Source organism: Cyclopterus lumpus, chromosome 3 (genome assembly GCF_009769545.1).
Source record: "Cyclopterus lumpus isolate fCycLum1 chromosome 3, fCycLum1.pri, whole genome shotgun sequence".
In the NCBI taxonomy this organism is placed as follows: Eukaryota; Metazoa; Chordata; class Actinopteri; order Perciformes; family Cyclopteridae; genus Cyclopterus; species Cyclopterus lumpus.
The window spans coordinates 29,625,892-29,639,796 of NC_046968.1; the positions used below are offsets into that span (position 1 = coordinate 29,625,892).

At 39.0% G+C, this 13,905-nt stretch overlaps 2 protein-coding genes across 3 annotated transcripts in view; one reads left to right on the forward strand and one right to left on the reverse strand.

Moving 5' to 3' along the window:
• The window catches only part of pex16 (peroxisomal biogenesis factor 16), a 5,971-nt gene extending 5,378 nt beyond the window's left edge, over positions 1–593 (reverse strand). For both annotated transcript variants that reach the window (XM_034529771.1, XM_034529770.1), the window contains exon 1: positions 306–593. In XM_034529771.1, the coding sequence (XP_034385662.1) occupies positions 306–438 (133 nt within the window). In that variant the 5' untranslated portion in view covers positions 439–593. The remainder of the gene's footprint in view (positions 1–305) is intronic.
• The window catches only part of cars1 (cysteinyl-tRNA synthetase 1), a 17,100-nt gene continuing 3,776 nt past the window's right edge, over positions 582–13,905 (forward strand). The window contains exons 1-13 of the mRNA XM_034529713.1: positions 582–732; positions 3,682–3,773; positions 4,543–4,631; positions 6,663–6,759; positions 7,359–7,457; positions 7,557–7,706; positions 8,000–8,140; positions 8,934–9,022; positions 9,103–9,224; positions 11,891–12,003; positions 12,114–12,242; positions 12,740–12,869; positions 13,850–13,905. The exon at positions 13,850–13,905 is cut by the window's right edge and continues 48 nt beyond it. Coding sequence (XP_034385604.1) covers positions 711–732; positions 3,682–3,773; positions 4,543–4,631; positions 6,663–6,759; positions 7,359–7,457; positions 7,557–7,706; positions 8,000–8,140; positions 8,934–9,022; positions 9,103–9,224; positions 11,891–12,003; positions 12,114–12,242; positions 12,740–12,869; positions 13,850–13,905 — 1,329 coding nt within the window. The 5' untranslated portion in view covers positions 582–710. The remainder of the gene's footprint in view (positions 733–3,681; positions 3,774–4,542; positions 4,632–6,662; positions 6,760–7,358; positions 7,458–7,556; positions 7,707–7,999; positions 8,141–8,933; positions 9,023–9,102; positions 9,225–11,890; positions 12,004–12,113; positions 12,243–12,739; positions 12,870–13,849) is intronic.

Genomic DNA, 13,905 nt, shown 5'->3' on the forward strand with positions numbered 1-13,905 from the left:
GAATCAGCTTTAAGTGTGTTTATGTGTGTAATGTTTGCATTGTTTTCTATGCACGAACACGGAAAACAATAACTATTATGTACACAACACCACATGGAATGCATGTATTTATCATTCACTATTAAAACTATGAAAACATTAAAACAAGTGTCACTCTGCAGTTAATGTCCTGTTTTTAAAGTTAAACAATCATTTGTGGGCCAAAGTTCAGTTAAATGTGAGTTTCCACACAGTGTCATCCTGCAGCATATACTACATATATATTCATAATATTCATAATATATATCTATCTATGGAGCCCTGACCTGCGATCAGGTAGGACAGGGTCCGCACGGTGCTCTCCAGCTGCGCCGTGGCCGCCGGGTTCCTCCTCACGTACTCGGTGTAGCGCTCGTACACACGCGTCGCTTTGTGCACGCGCTCTTTAAAGTTTGACATTTCACGCGTTAAATGTCTGTAAATGAGCCAAAGGAACTCTTCACGTGGCCGCGCGTCCACGAACACACGCGCTGCGCGGAGCAGTTAGTTGGTTTTCAGGAGTGCGTCCGACACTTCCTTGTTGACGGTCCGTCGGTCATCGACGTCCGGCCGCGCTCGGAAGTCGCAGCCCTTTGGTTCCGCTTCCCTCCGCCGTGCACTGAGCGCTCGGGTTCTCCTTCCGGACACGTTATTGTTGCATCAGCGGCATCGGAACCATCCAAACTGTGGCCATGTCGACGTCAGCGGAGCCAGGTACAGAACCTTATGTTGGTTTCCCCCCGCCTCGGTACCGAGACCCGGTACGACCCGTTAAGAGCCGCGGGCGGCGCGACGCGATGCGTGTTCGGTAGCGGTGTTAGCTCGAGGTAACACCGGCCAGCGGGGACGAGCCCCGTTGAACAGCGTCGCTCTTTAACGGGCAGGTAGACGGACTCAGTGGGGACAGGTAGACGGACTCAGTGGGGACAGGTAGACGGACTCAGTGGGGACAGGTAGATGGACTCAGTGGGGACAGGTAGATGGACTCAGTGGGACAGGTAGACGGACTCAGTGGGGGCAGGTAGACGGACTCAGTGGGGACAGGTAGACGGACTCAGTGGGACAGGTAGACGGACTCAGTGGGACAGGTAGACGGACTCAGTGGGACAGGTAGATGGACTCAGTGGGGACAGGTAGACGGACTCAGTGGGACAGGTAGACGGACTCAGTGGGACAGGTAGATGGACTCAGTGGGGACAGGTAGACGGACTCAGTGGGGACAGGTAGACGGACTCAGTGGGACAGGTAGACGGACTCAGTGGGGACAGGTAGACGGACTCAGTGGGGACAGGTAGACGGACTCAGTGGGACAGGTAGATGGACTCAGTGGGGACAGGTAGACGGACTCAGTGGGACAGGTAGACGGACTCAGTGGGACAGGTAGACGGACTCAGTGGGACAGGTAGACGGACTCAGTGGGGACAGGTGTCCCGGTCCGGTTCATTTAACATCATCTTTCTATTATCGTTGGTTCATCGTTTTGAATGAGGCTTGATTTGTTCTGCTGTCATCACCCACATGGATATAATACACAGAAACATGGATATAATACACAGAAACATGGATATAATACACAGAAACATGGATATAATACACAGAAACATGGATATAATACACAGAAACACGGATATAATACACAGAAACATGGATATAATACACAGAAACATGGATATAATACACAGAAACATGGATATAATACACAGAAACACGGATATAATACACAGAAACATGGATATAATACACAGAAACATGGATATAATACACAGAAACATGGATATAATACACAGAAACATGGATATAATACACAGAAACACGGATATAATACACAGAAACATGGATATAATACACAGAAACATGGATATAATACACAGAAACATGGATATAATACACAGAAACATGGATATAATACACATAAACATGGATATAATACACAGAAACATGGATATAATACACATAAACATGGATATAATACACAGAAACATGGATATAATACACAGAAACATGGATATAATACACATAAACATGGATATAATACACAGAAACATGGATATAATACACAGAAACACGGATATAATACACAGAAACACGGATATAATACACAGAAACATGGATATAATACACAGAAACATGGATATAATACACAGAAACACGGATATAATACACAGAAACATGGATATAATACACAGAAACACGGATATAATACACAGAAACATGGATATAATACACAGAAACATGGATATAATACACAGAAACATGGATATAATACACAGAAACATGGATATAATACGGATATAATACACAGAAACACGGATATAATACGGATATAATACACAGAAACACGGATATAATACGGATATAATACACAGAAACACGGATATAATACGGATATAATACACAGAAACACGGATATAATACACAGAAACATGGATATAATACACAGAAACATGGATATAATACGGATATAATACACAGAAACACGGATATAATACGGATATAATACACAGAAACACGGATATAATACACAGAAACATGGATATAATACACAGAAACATGGATATAATACACAGAAACATGGATATAATACGGATATAATACACAGAAACACGGATATAATACACAGAAACACGGATATAATACACAGAAACACGGATATAATACACAGAAACATGGATATAATACACAGAAACATGGATATAATACACAGAAACATGGATATAATACACAGAAACACGGATATAATACACAGAAACATGGATATAATACACAGAAACATGGATATAATACACAGAAACACGGATATAATACACAGAAACACGGATATAATACACAGAAACACGGATATAATACACAGAAACACGGATATAATACACATAAACATTGATATAATACACAGAAACATGGATATAATACACAGAAACATGGATATAATACACAGAAACACGGATATAATACACAGAAACACGGATATAATACACAGAAACATGGATATAATACACATAAACATGGATATAATACACAGAAACATGGATATAATACACAGAAACATGGATATAATACACAGAAACACGGATATAATACACAGAAACACGGATATAATACACATAAACATGGATATAATACACAGAAACATGGATATAATACACAGAAACATTGATATAATACACAGAAACATGGATATAATACACATAAACATGGATATAATACACAGAAACATGGATATAATACACAGAAACATGGATATAATACACAGAAACACGGATATAATACACAGAAACACGGATATAATACACAGAAACATGGATATAATACACATAAACATGGATATAATACACAGAAACATGGATATAATACACAGAAACATGGATATAATACACATAAACATGGATATAATACACAGAAACATGGATATAATACACAGAAACATGGATATAATACACAGAAACACGGATATAATACACAGAAACATGGATATAATACACAGAAACATGGATATAATACACAGATAAAACACAGAAACATGACACTATACACAACACATGTAATAGGCAGTATTATTATTATTATTATTATTATTATTATTATTAACAAGCAGTACTTGTATTTGTATTAAAATTCTTGTTTGTAAATTGTTGTTTAAGAGTTTTTTTCTTTTCTTTCTTTCAGTGAAAGGAAAACGGGTTCAACCGCCCTGGACTCCTCCAGGAGGAACCGAGGTTCCACAACTTCACCTCTACAACAGCCTGACCAGAGCCAAGGTGAGGAGGAGGAGAGGAGAGGAGGAGAGGAGGAGGAGGAGGAGAGGAGGAGGAGGAGGAGGAGGAGAGGGGAGAGGAGAGGAGGAGAGGAGGAGGAGGAGGAGAGGAGGAGGAGGAGGAGGAGGAGAGGAGGAGGAGGAGGAGAGGGGAGAGGAGAGGAGAGGAGAGGAGAGGAGAGGAGAGGAGAGGAGGAGGAGGAAGGGATGAGAGATCCACGTGTCCAGAGATGACATAATAATAATAACAATAACAATAATAATAACATAGGGTTCATCCTTTGTGTTTGTGTTGTTGTCCTTCTGTACTTGTTGTCCTTATTGACTTGTTGTCCTTGTTGACTTGTTGTCCTTCTGTACTTGTTGTCCTTATTGACTTGTTGTCCTTCTGTACTTGTTGTCCTTATTGACTTGTTGTCATTCTGTACTTGTTGTCCTTATTGACTTGTTGTCCTTCTGTACTTGTTGTCCTTATTGACTTGTTGTCATTCTGTACTTGTTGTCCTTATTGACTTGTTGTCCTTCTGTACTTGTTGTCCTTGTTGACTTGTTGTCCTTCTGTACTTGTTGTCCTTATTGACTTGTTGTCCTTCTGTACTTGTTGTCCTTATTGACTTGTTGTCATTCTGTACTTGTTGTCCTTATTGACTTGTTGTCCTTCTGTACTTGTTGTCCTTGTTGACTTGTTGTCCTTCTGTACTTGTTGTCCTTATTGACTTGTTGTCCTTCTGTACTTGTTGTCCTTATTGACTTGTTGTCCTTGTTGTCTTCAGGAGCGGTTCGTGCCCCAGAAGGGGAACCGGGTCTCGTGGTACTGCTGCGGGCCGACGGTCTACGACGCCTCCCACATGGGACACGCCAGGTACCACACGAGGAACGTGACTCGGGAAACATAGAATATAAATATAGTCAAAACAATAAACATAAATATAGTAAAAACAATAAACATAAATATAGTAAAAACAATAAACATAAATATAGTAAAAACAATAAACATAAATATAGTCAAAACAATAAACATAAATATAATAAAAACAATAAACATAGAATATAAATATAATAAAAACAATAAACATAGAATATAAATATAGTCAAAACAATAAATATATAATATAAATAGTCAAAACAATAAATATAGAATATAAATATAGTAAAAACAATAAACATAAATATAGTAAAAACAATAAATATATAATATAAATATAGTAAAAACAATAAACATAGAATATAAATATAGTAAAAACAATAAACATAGAATATAAATATAGTAAAAACAATAAATATAGAATATAAATATAGTAAAAACAATAAACATAAATATAGTAAAAACAATAAATATAGTAAAAACAATAAACATAGAATATAAATATAGTAAAAACAATAAACATAGAATATAAATATAGTAAAAACAATAAACATAAATATAGTAAAAACAATAAATATAGAATATAAATATAGTAAAAACAATAAACATAGAATATAAATATAGTAAAAACAATAAACATAGAATATAAATATAGTAAAAACAATAAACATAGAATATAAATATAGTAAAAACAATAAACATAGAATATAAATATAGTAAAAACAATAAACATAAATATAGTAAAAACAATAAACATAAATTTAGTAAAAACAATAAATATATAATAGAAATATAGTAAAAACAATAAACATAGAATATAAATATAGTAAAAACAATAAACATAGAATATAAATATAGTAAAAACAATAAACATAGAATATAAATATAGTAAAAACAATAAACATAAATATAGTAAAAACAATAAACATAGAATATAAATATAGTAAAATCAATAAACATAGAATATAAATATAGTAAAAACAATAAACATAAATATAGTAAAAACAATAAACATAGAATATAAATATAGTAAAATCAATAAACATAGAATATAAATATAGTAAAATCAATAAACATAGAATATAAATATAGTAAAAACAATAAACATAATATAAATTTAGTAAAATCAATAAACATAAATATAGTAAAAACAATAAATATATAATATAAATATAGTAAAAACAATAAACATAGAATATAAATATAGTAAAAACAATAAACATAAATATAGTAAAAACAATAAACATAGACTATAAATATAGTAAAAACAATAAACATAAATATAGTAAAAACAATAAACATAGAATATAAATATAGTAAAAACAATAAACATAAATATAGTAAAAACAATAAACATAGACTATAAATATAGTAAAAACAATAAACATAAATATAGTAAAAACAATAAATATATAATATAAATATAGTAAAAACAATAAACATAGAATATAAATATAGTAAAATCAATAAACATAGAATATAAATATAGTAAAAACAATAAACATAATATAAATATAGTAAAATCAATAAACATAAATATAGTAAAAACAATAAATATATAATATAAATATAGTAAAAACAATAAACATAGAATATAAATATAGTAAAAACAATAAACATAAATATAGTAAAAACAATAAATATATAATATAAATATAGTAAAAACAATAAACATAGAATATAAATATAGTAAAAACAATAAACATAGACTATAAATATAGTAAAAACAATAAACATAAATATAGTAAAAACAATAAACATAGACTATAAATATATTAAAAACAATAAATATAGAATATAAATATAGTAAAAACAATAAACTGCATTAGTAGATAACCATCTTTTGTCAAAGATGTTAAATTCAGGTAAGAGTAAAGAAACCAGAACAAAATCATATTTAAGAAGCTGAAAACTGAGAATATGTATATATATATATATATATATTTTAATGTAATAAATTATATTTTTTGGTAAATTAACGTGTGACTGTTGCTCTAAACGAGACGTTCTCCCCGTCTCTCCCAACAGATCCTACATATCCTTCGATATCCTGCGGCGGGTTCTGAAGGACTACTTCAAGTACGACGTGTTCTACTGCATGAACATCACGGACATCGACGACAAAGTGAGTACGAGTGACTTTACGACTTTATTATCTTTAATCCACCCCAAAACAGCTTCTTCTTCTTCTTCTTCTTCTTTTAAACAAATGCCGAAACACAACTATTTATCACAGAAGGAAGCTCTAAAAAATAACGTTATCGTCGTCGTCATCTTTCAGACGGTCCTTGAACGCATCACGTGTGGCGAACGGTTCTGTTAGAAAACGCAACCGAGACGAAGCTTGAAATACTTTTTATTCAATTGGTTTAAATCCGTTTGCTTCAAACATATTCTGTTAAAAACATTAAATTCTGAGCTCCTGGTTGAAACTGTGAAGTCTTGATTGATTCATCTGAGACCGACAGTCACGTGACAACAAATCAGAGAAGACGATAGTTATGACACGTCAACAATGGAAACACTCGGAAACACCTGAAACATGTCGGATATATAGAGTCCATTGTTTTCTTCTTTTTTATGGTTTATGTCATAATAACTGAGTGTATATATATATTATTATAATATATATATACATATATATATATTATAAGACATCACCAAAGGAAGTATGTAGTTTAATAAAACAGCTTTTATTTATTTATTGGTGTGTCTTCCTCTCAGATCATCAGGCGGGCCCGGCAGAACCACCTCCTGGACCAGTACAAGGAGAAGCAGCCACAAGCTGCTCAAATCCTGCAGGACGTCCTGAGCGCCCGAGAGGTGAGGCACAAACCTTCTGTTGGCCTTCGATACCAAGAGCTCCTCAAATGTTGATTGAAAGGCTAAATAAACAAATAACCTAACATGTCTCTTCTTCAGCCCTTCCAGGCCGCCTTGGCTCTGACCACGGACCCGGATAAGAAGCAGATGCTGGAGAGGCTGGACGCCGGCGTCATGGCCGCCCTGCTGCCCCTGCAGGCGGCGATGCAGGGCAAAGCGGCGCCCGCGGTTGTGCACCCTCTGGCCCAGGTGAGACGGGTCCTTATATTATACAAGTCCTTATTTTTATTTATTTGTTTATTTGATGTTGTTGAACATCAGCATAAAACAGCATATATATATATATATATATATATATATATATATATATATATATATATATATATATATATATACCTCTTTCTTTTTCCCTATATTGTTATTTTTGTGTATTTTCGGTTGTATTTTTCTAAATGATGATTAGTTTTCTTTCTCCTTTTATTCATTAATATATATTTAAATGTATCAGTCCTTATTATTATGAACTGGCTCCTTATTAACAGCTGCTGTTGGAGAGCTCAAAGGACGTGCTCTCTGATTGGCTGGACCAGCAGTTTGGAAGTCATGTGACGGAGAACTCCATCTTCTCCGTCCTGCCTAGTTTCTGGGAGGGCGAGTACCACAAAGACATGGAGGCCCTGAACGTGAGTTCAAGACCCGCCACGCATCACATGATGAGGATTCAAGGCTTTGGAGCTCTACTATACAATAATAATATAATAGAGTAATATATATATATATATATATATATATATATATATATATATATATTTATATAATTAAAAAAAGATATAGATATTTACTGTGTGTTTGGAGTACATTTTATTTAATTATATGGCTAACTAAATATATACTGTGTGTGTATATATATATATATATATATATATATATATATATTCCCTAGAAATTATATATATATATATATATATATATATATATATATATATAATATGAAAAAATGTATAGATATGTACTGTGTGTTTGGAGTACATTTTATTTAATTATATGGCCAACGAAATATATACTGTGTGTATGTATATATATATATATATATATATATATATATATAATCCCTAGAAATTTAAAGTCAAACTTTTGTTTTATCCACCTGAAAACAATAAATAAACAATTATAAAGTGACCATTAATTACTTTAATTAATTTACGTTCAAATACAAATATCCTCTAAGAATGTGAACATTATTTGTACTTAATCTGCGTTACAAAAGAAAGAATTTGAGGGTTTAAAACAAAAACATCCCTTTTTAATATAAATATATTCATTTATATCCTTCAGTTTGGGCCACGCCCCTCTGCTCCTCTTCAGGAAGAAAGCTTAACGAGGATATTTTAGATACGTTGTGATGCTTTTGTTATGTTGTTGTTGTTGTTGTTGTTGTTGTTGTTGTTGTGCATGAATGGTCTCCGTGAACTCCAGGTTCTTCCCCCTGACGTTCTGACCCGGGTCAGTGAATACGTGCCGGAGATCGTGGAGTTCGTGAGGCAGGTCGTGTCCAACGGTTTCGGGTGAGGAACAAACTCGGAGCGCCCGCTCGGTCACGTATTGATCCGGTTTCGTCCTGATCGGTCTTTGCTTCCCCCGACAGGTACGAGTCGAGCGGCTCCGTGTACTTCGACACCGTGAAGTTCGACAGCGGTCCGCAGCACTCGTACGGAAAACTGGTGCCGGAGGCGGTGGGAGACCAGAAGGCTCTTCAAGAGGGAGAAGGTACGAACGTGGGACCAGAGCAGTTTGTAGATCAGGAACCTTCTGATCCTCTTGCTGGAGATGGACGCCTCCCGGTTGTTTGATAAGTCCCGCCTCCTGGTTGTTTGATAAGTCCCGCCTCCTGGTTGTTTGATAAGTCCCGCCTCCTGGTTGTTTGATAAGTCCCGCCTCCTGGTTGTTTGATAAGTCCCGCCTCCTGGTTGTTTGATAAGTCCCGCCTCCTTGTTGTTTGATAAGTCCCCCCTCCTGGTTGTTTGATTAGTCCCCCCTCCTGGTTGTTTGATAAGTCCCGCCTCCTGGTTGTTTGATTAGTCCCGCCTCCTGGTTGTTTGATAAGTCCCGCCTCCTGGTTGTTTGATAAGTCCCGCCTCCTGGTTGTTTGATTAGTCCCGCCTCCTGGTTGTTTGATAAGTCCCGCCTCCTGGTTGTTTGATTAGTCCCGCCTCCTGGTTGTTTGATTAGTCCCGCCTCCTTGTTGTTTGATAAGTCCCCCCTCCTTGTTGTTTGATAAGTCCCCCCTCCTGGTTGTTTGATAAGTCCCCCCTCCTGGTTGTTTGATTAGTCCCGCCTCCTTGTTGTTTGATAAGTCCCCCCTCCTGGTTGTTTGATTAGTCCCGCCTCCTTGTTGTTTGATAAGTCCCCCCTCCTGGTTGTTTGATAAGTCCCCCCTCCTGGTTGTTTGATAAGTCCCGCCTCCTGGTTGTTTGATTAGTCCCGCCTCCTTGTTGTTTGATAAGTCCCCCCTCCTGGTTGTTTGATAAGTCCCGCCTCCTGGTTGTTTGATTAGTCCCGCCTCCTTGTTGTTTGATTAGTCCCCCCTCCTGGTTGTTTGATAAGTCCCGCCTCCTGGTTGTTTGATTAGTCCCCCCTCCTTGTTGTTTGATAAGTCCCCCCTCCTGGTTGTTTGATAAGTCCCCCCTCCTGGTTGTTTGATAAGTCCCGCCTCCTTGTTGTTTGATTAGTCCCGCCTCCTGGTTGTTTGATAAGTCCCGCCTCCTTGTTGTTTGATTAGTCCCGCCTCCTGGTTGTTTGATAAGTCCCCCCTCCTGGTTGTTTGATAAGTCCCGCCTCCTGGTTGTTTGATTAGTCCCGCCTCCTGGTTGTTTGATAAGTCCCCCCTCCTGGTTGTTTGATTAGTCCCGCCTCCTGGTTGTTTGATAAGTCCCCCCTCCTTGTTGTTTGATAAGTCCCCCCTCCTGGTTGTTTGATAAGTCCCCCCTCCTGGTTGTTTGATAAGTCCCCCCTCCTTGTTGTTTGATAAGTCCCGCCTCCTGGTTGTTTGATAAGTCCCCCCTCCTGGTTGTTTGATAAGTCCCGCCTCCTGGTTGTTTGATAAGTCCCCCCTCCTTGTTGTTTGATAAGTCCCGCCTCCTGGTTGTTTGATAAGTCCCCCCTCCTGGTTGTTTGATAAGTCCCCCCTCCTGGTTGTTTGATTAGTCCCGCCTCCTTGTTGTTTGATAAGTCCCCCCTCCTGGTTGTTTGATAAGTCCCGCCTCCTGGTTGTTTGATTAGTCCCGCCTCCTTGTTGTTTGATAAGTCCCCCCTCCTGGTTGTTTGATAAGTCCCGCCTCCTGGTTGTTTGATTAGTCCCGCCTCCTTGTTGTTTGATAAGTCCCCCCTCCTGGTTGTTTGATAAGTCCCCCCTCCTGGTTGTTTGATAAGTCCCGCCTCCTGGTTGTTTGATTAGTCCCGCCTCCTTGTTGTTTGATAAGTCCCCCCTCCTGGTTGTTTGATAAGTCCCGCCTCCTGGTTGTTTGATTAGTCCCGCCTCCTTGTTATTTGATTAGTCCCCCCTCCTGGTTGTTTGATAAGTCCCGCCTCCTGGTTGTTTGATTAGTCCCGCCTCCTTGTTGTTTGATAAGTCCCGCCTCCTTGTTGTTTGATAAGTCCCGCCTCCTTGTTGTTTGATAAGTCCCCCCTCCTGGTTGTTTGATAAGTCCCCCCTCCTGGTTGTTTGATAAGTCCCGCCTCCTTGTTGTTTGATTAGTCCCGCCTCCTGGTTGTTTGATAAGTCCCGCCTCCTTGTTGTTTGATTAGTCCCGCCTCCTGGTTGTTTGATAAGTCCCGTCTCCTTGTTGTTTGATTAGTCCCGCCTCCTGGTTGTTTGATAAGTCCCGCCTCCTTGTTGTTTGATTAGTCCCGCCTCCTGGTTGTTTGATAAGTCCCGCCTCCTTGTTGTTTGATTAGTCCCCCCTCCTGGTTGTTTGATAAGTCCCCCCTCCTGGTTGTTTGATAAGTCCCGCCTCCTGGTTGTTTGATTAGTCCCGCCTCCTTGTTGTTTGATAAGTCCCCCCTCCTTGTTGTTTGATTAGTCCCCCCTCCTTGTTGTTTGATTAGTCCCGCCTCCTTGTTGTTTGATTAGTCCCGCCTCCTTGTTGTTTGATAAGTCCCCCCTCCTTGTTGTTTGATTAGTCCCCCCTCCTGGTTGTTTGATTAGTCCCCCCTCCTTGTTGTTTGATTAGTCCCGCCTCCTGGTTGTTTGATAAGTCCCCCCTCCTTGTTGTTTGATTAGTCCCCCCTCCTTGTTGTTTGATTAGTCCCCCCTCCTTGTTGTTTGATAAGTCCCCCCTCCTGGTTGTTTGATTAGTCCCCCCTCCTTGTTGTTTGATTAGTCCCGCCTCCTGGTTGTTTGATAAGTCCCGCCTCCTCGTGTCCCCCTTCTGCAGGCGACCTGAGCATCTCCGCGGACCGGCTGAGCGAGAAGAAGTCCCCCAACGACTTCGCCTTGTGGAAAGCCTCCAAGCCCGGAGAGCCCTCGTGGGACTCCCCCTGGGGGAAGGTGGGCGGGGGTCCTGGTCCTGGTGGGTGGGGGTCCTGGTCCTGGTGCAGAGAGCGTGGGATCCTTCTTACCGGGGCGTTGCTCACCTGAATGTGCTTGTGTCGTCTCAGGGAAGGCCGGGCTGGCACATCGAGTGCTCGGCCATGGCCGGCTCCGTCCTGGGGGAGTCCATGGACATCCACGGCGGGGGGTTCGACCTTCGGTTCCCCCATCACGACAACGAGTTGGCTCAGTCTGAGGTAGAGCAACTAATATTATACAGCTTTATTGGCCATTTAAAAAAATATTCTGCTCCACCACCAAATATAAAAAACATGCACATTTCTGCTGAAAGATGTTTTTTTCCTCCAATTTAATTGCAAAACATATACATCAATAATATCCAGAAAGCGTCATGGAGGAACTATTTTCTCTCTCTTTTCACTTCTTAGACTTGGATTTAAAGGAATAGTTCAACATTTTAGAAAAAGCTACTGAAGTCGTACTTAGCTAACGTAGCTTAGCACAAACACTGGAAACTGTATGTTTGCCAGATAATCTCCTCTAAAAGCTTCCAGTGTATTTCTTTAAATGTCGTACCGTTCCTTTAAGAGACGAGAGTTCTAGGAAGAGACATTTGCTGTTGAGTCGTTTGAATTATATTTTTTATTTTTTGTAGTCAGTATTTTAAAAAGCTGTTTCCTGGCAAAGAGAAAGTAAAAGTTGGATCGGTTTGATTCGGTGGTTCTCCTCTCAGGCCTTCTTCCAGAACGACTACTGGGTCCGGTACTTCCTGCACACCGGACACCTGACCATCGCCGGCTGCAAGATGTCCAAATCTCTGAAGAACTTCATCACCATTAAAGACGCCTTGGCGAAGAACACAGGTGACTAAACTTTGAAAGCGTTGCACTCCTCTTAAAGGGACACAGGTGTACAGGTGAAATGAAGTGAGCTTCTCCTTCACAGTCTGAGGTTCACTGCAGTAGTTGGAGCAAAGTGATGCTGTGGACGTATTTTACACACTAAAATAATCTATACCCCTTTAAGTGAACGCTATATTTAGAATATGTTCTCCCTTTTTATCTTTACTGTCTTCAAACACACCAGACTCCATTCATAAAAACAGTAAAATCCCTTTAAGTCGTACTGTCCCATTAACCCTTTAATCCGTACTGTCCCTTTAATCCGTACTGTCCCTTTTAAACTGTACTCTCCCTTTAAACCGTACTGTCCCTTTAACCCTTTAATCCGTACTGTCCCTTTAATCCGTACTGTCCCTTTTAAACTGTACTCTCCCTTTAAACCGTACTGTCCCTTTAACCCTTTAATCCGTACTGTCCCTTTTAACCCTTACTGTCCCTTTAATCCGTGCTGTCCCTTTAACCCTTACTGTCCTTTAACCCTTACTGTCCCTTTAACCCTTACTGTCCCTTTAACCCTTTAATCCGTACTGTTCTTTTAATCCGTACTGTCCCTTTAACCCTTACTGTCCCTTTAATCCGTACTGTCCCTTTTAAACTGTACTCTCCCTTTAAGCCGTACTGTCCCTTTAACCCTTTAACCCGTACTGTCCCTTTAACCCTTACTGTCCCTTTAACCCTTACTGTCCTTTTAACCCTTACTGTCCCTTTAATCCGTACTGTCCCTTTAACCCTTACTGTCCCTTTAACCCTTACTGTCCCTTTAACCCGTACTGTCCCTTTAACCCTTACTGTCCCTTTAACCCGTACTGTCCCTTTAACCCTTACTGTCCCTTTTAACCCTTACTGTCCCTTTAATCCGTACTGTCCCTTTAACCCTTACTGTCCCTTTAATCTGTACTGTCCCTGTAAACCTGTGAGACATGTTGTGTCTCCTCCTGCAGCTCGCCAGCTGCGCCTGGCGTTCCTGATGCATTCCTGGAAGGACACGCTGGACTAC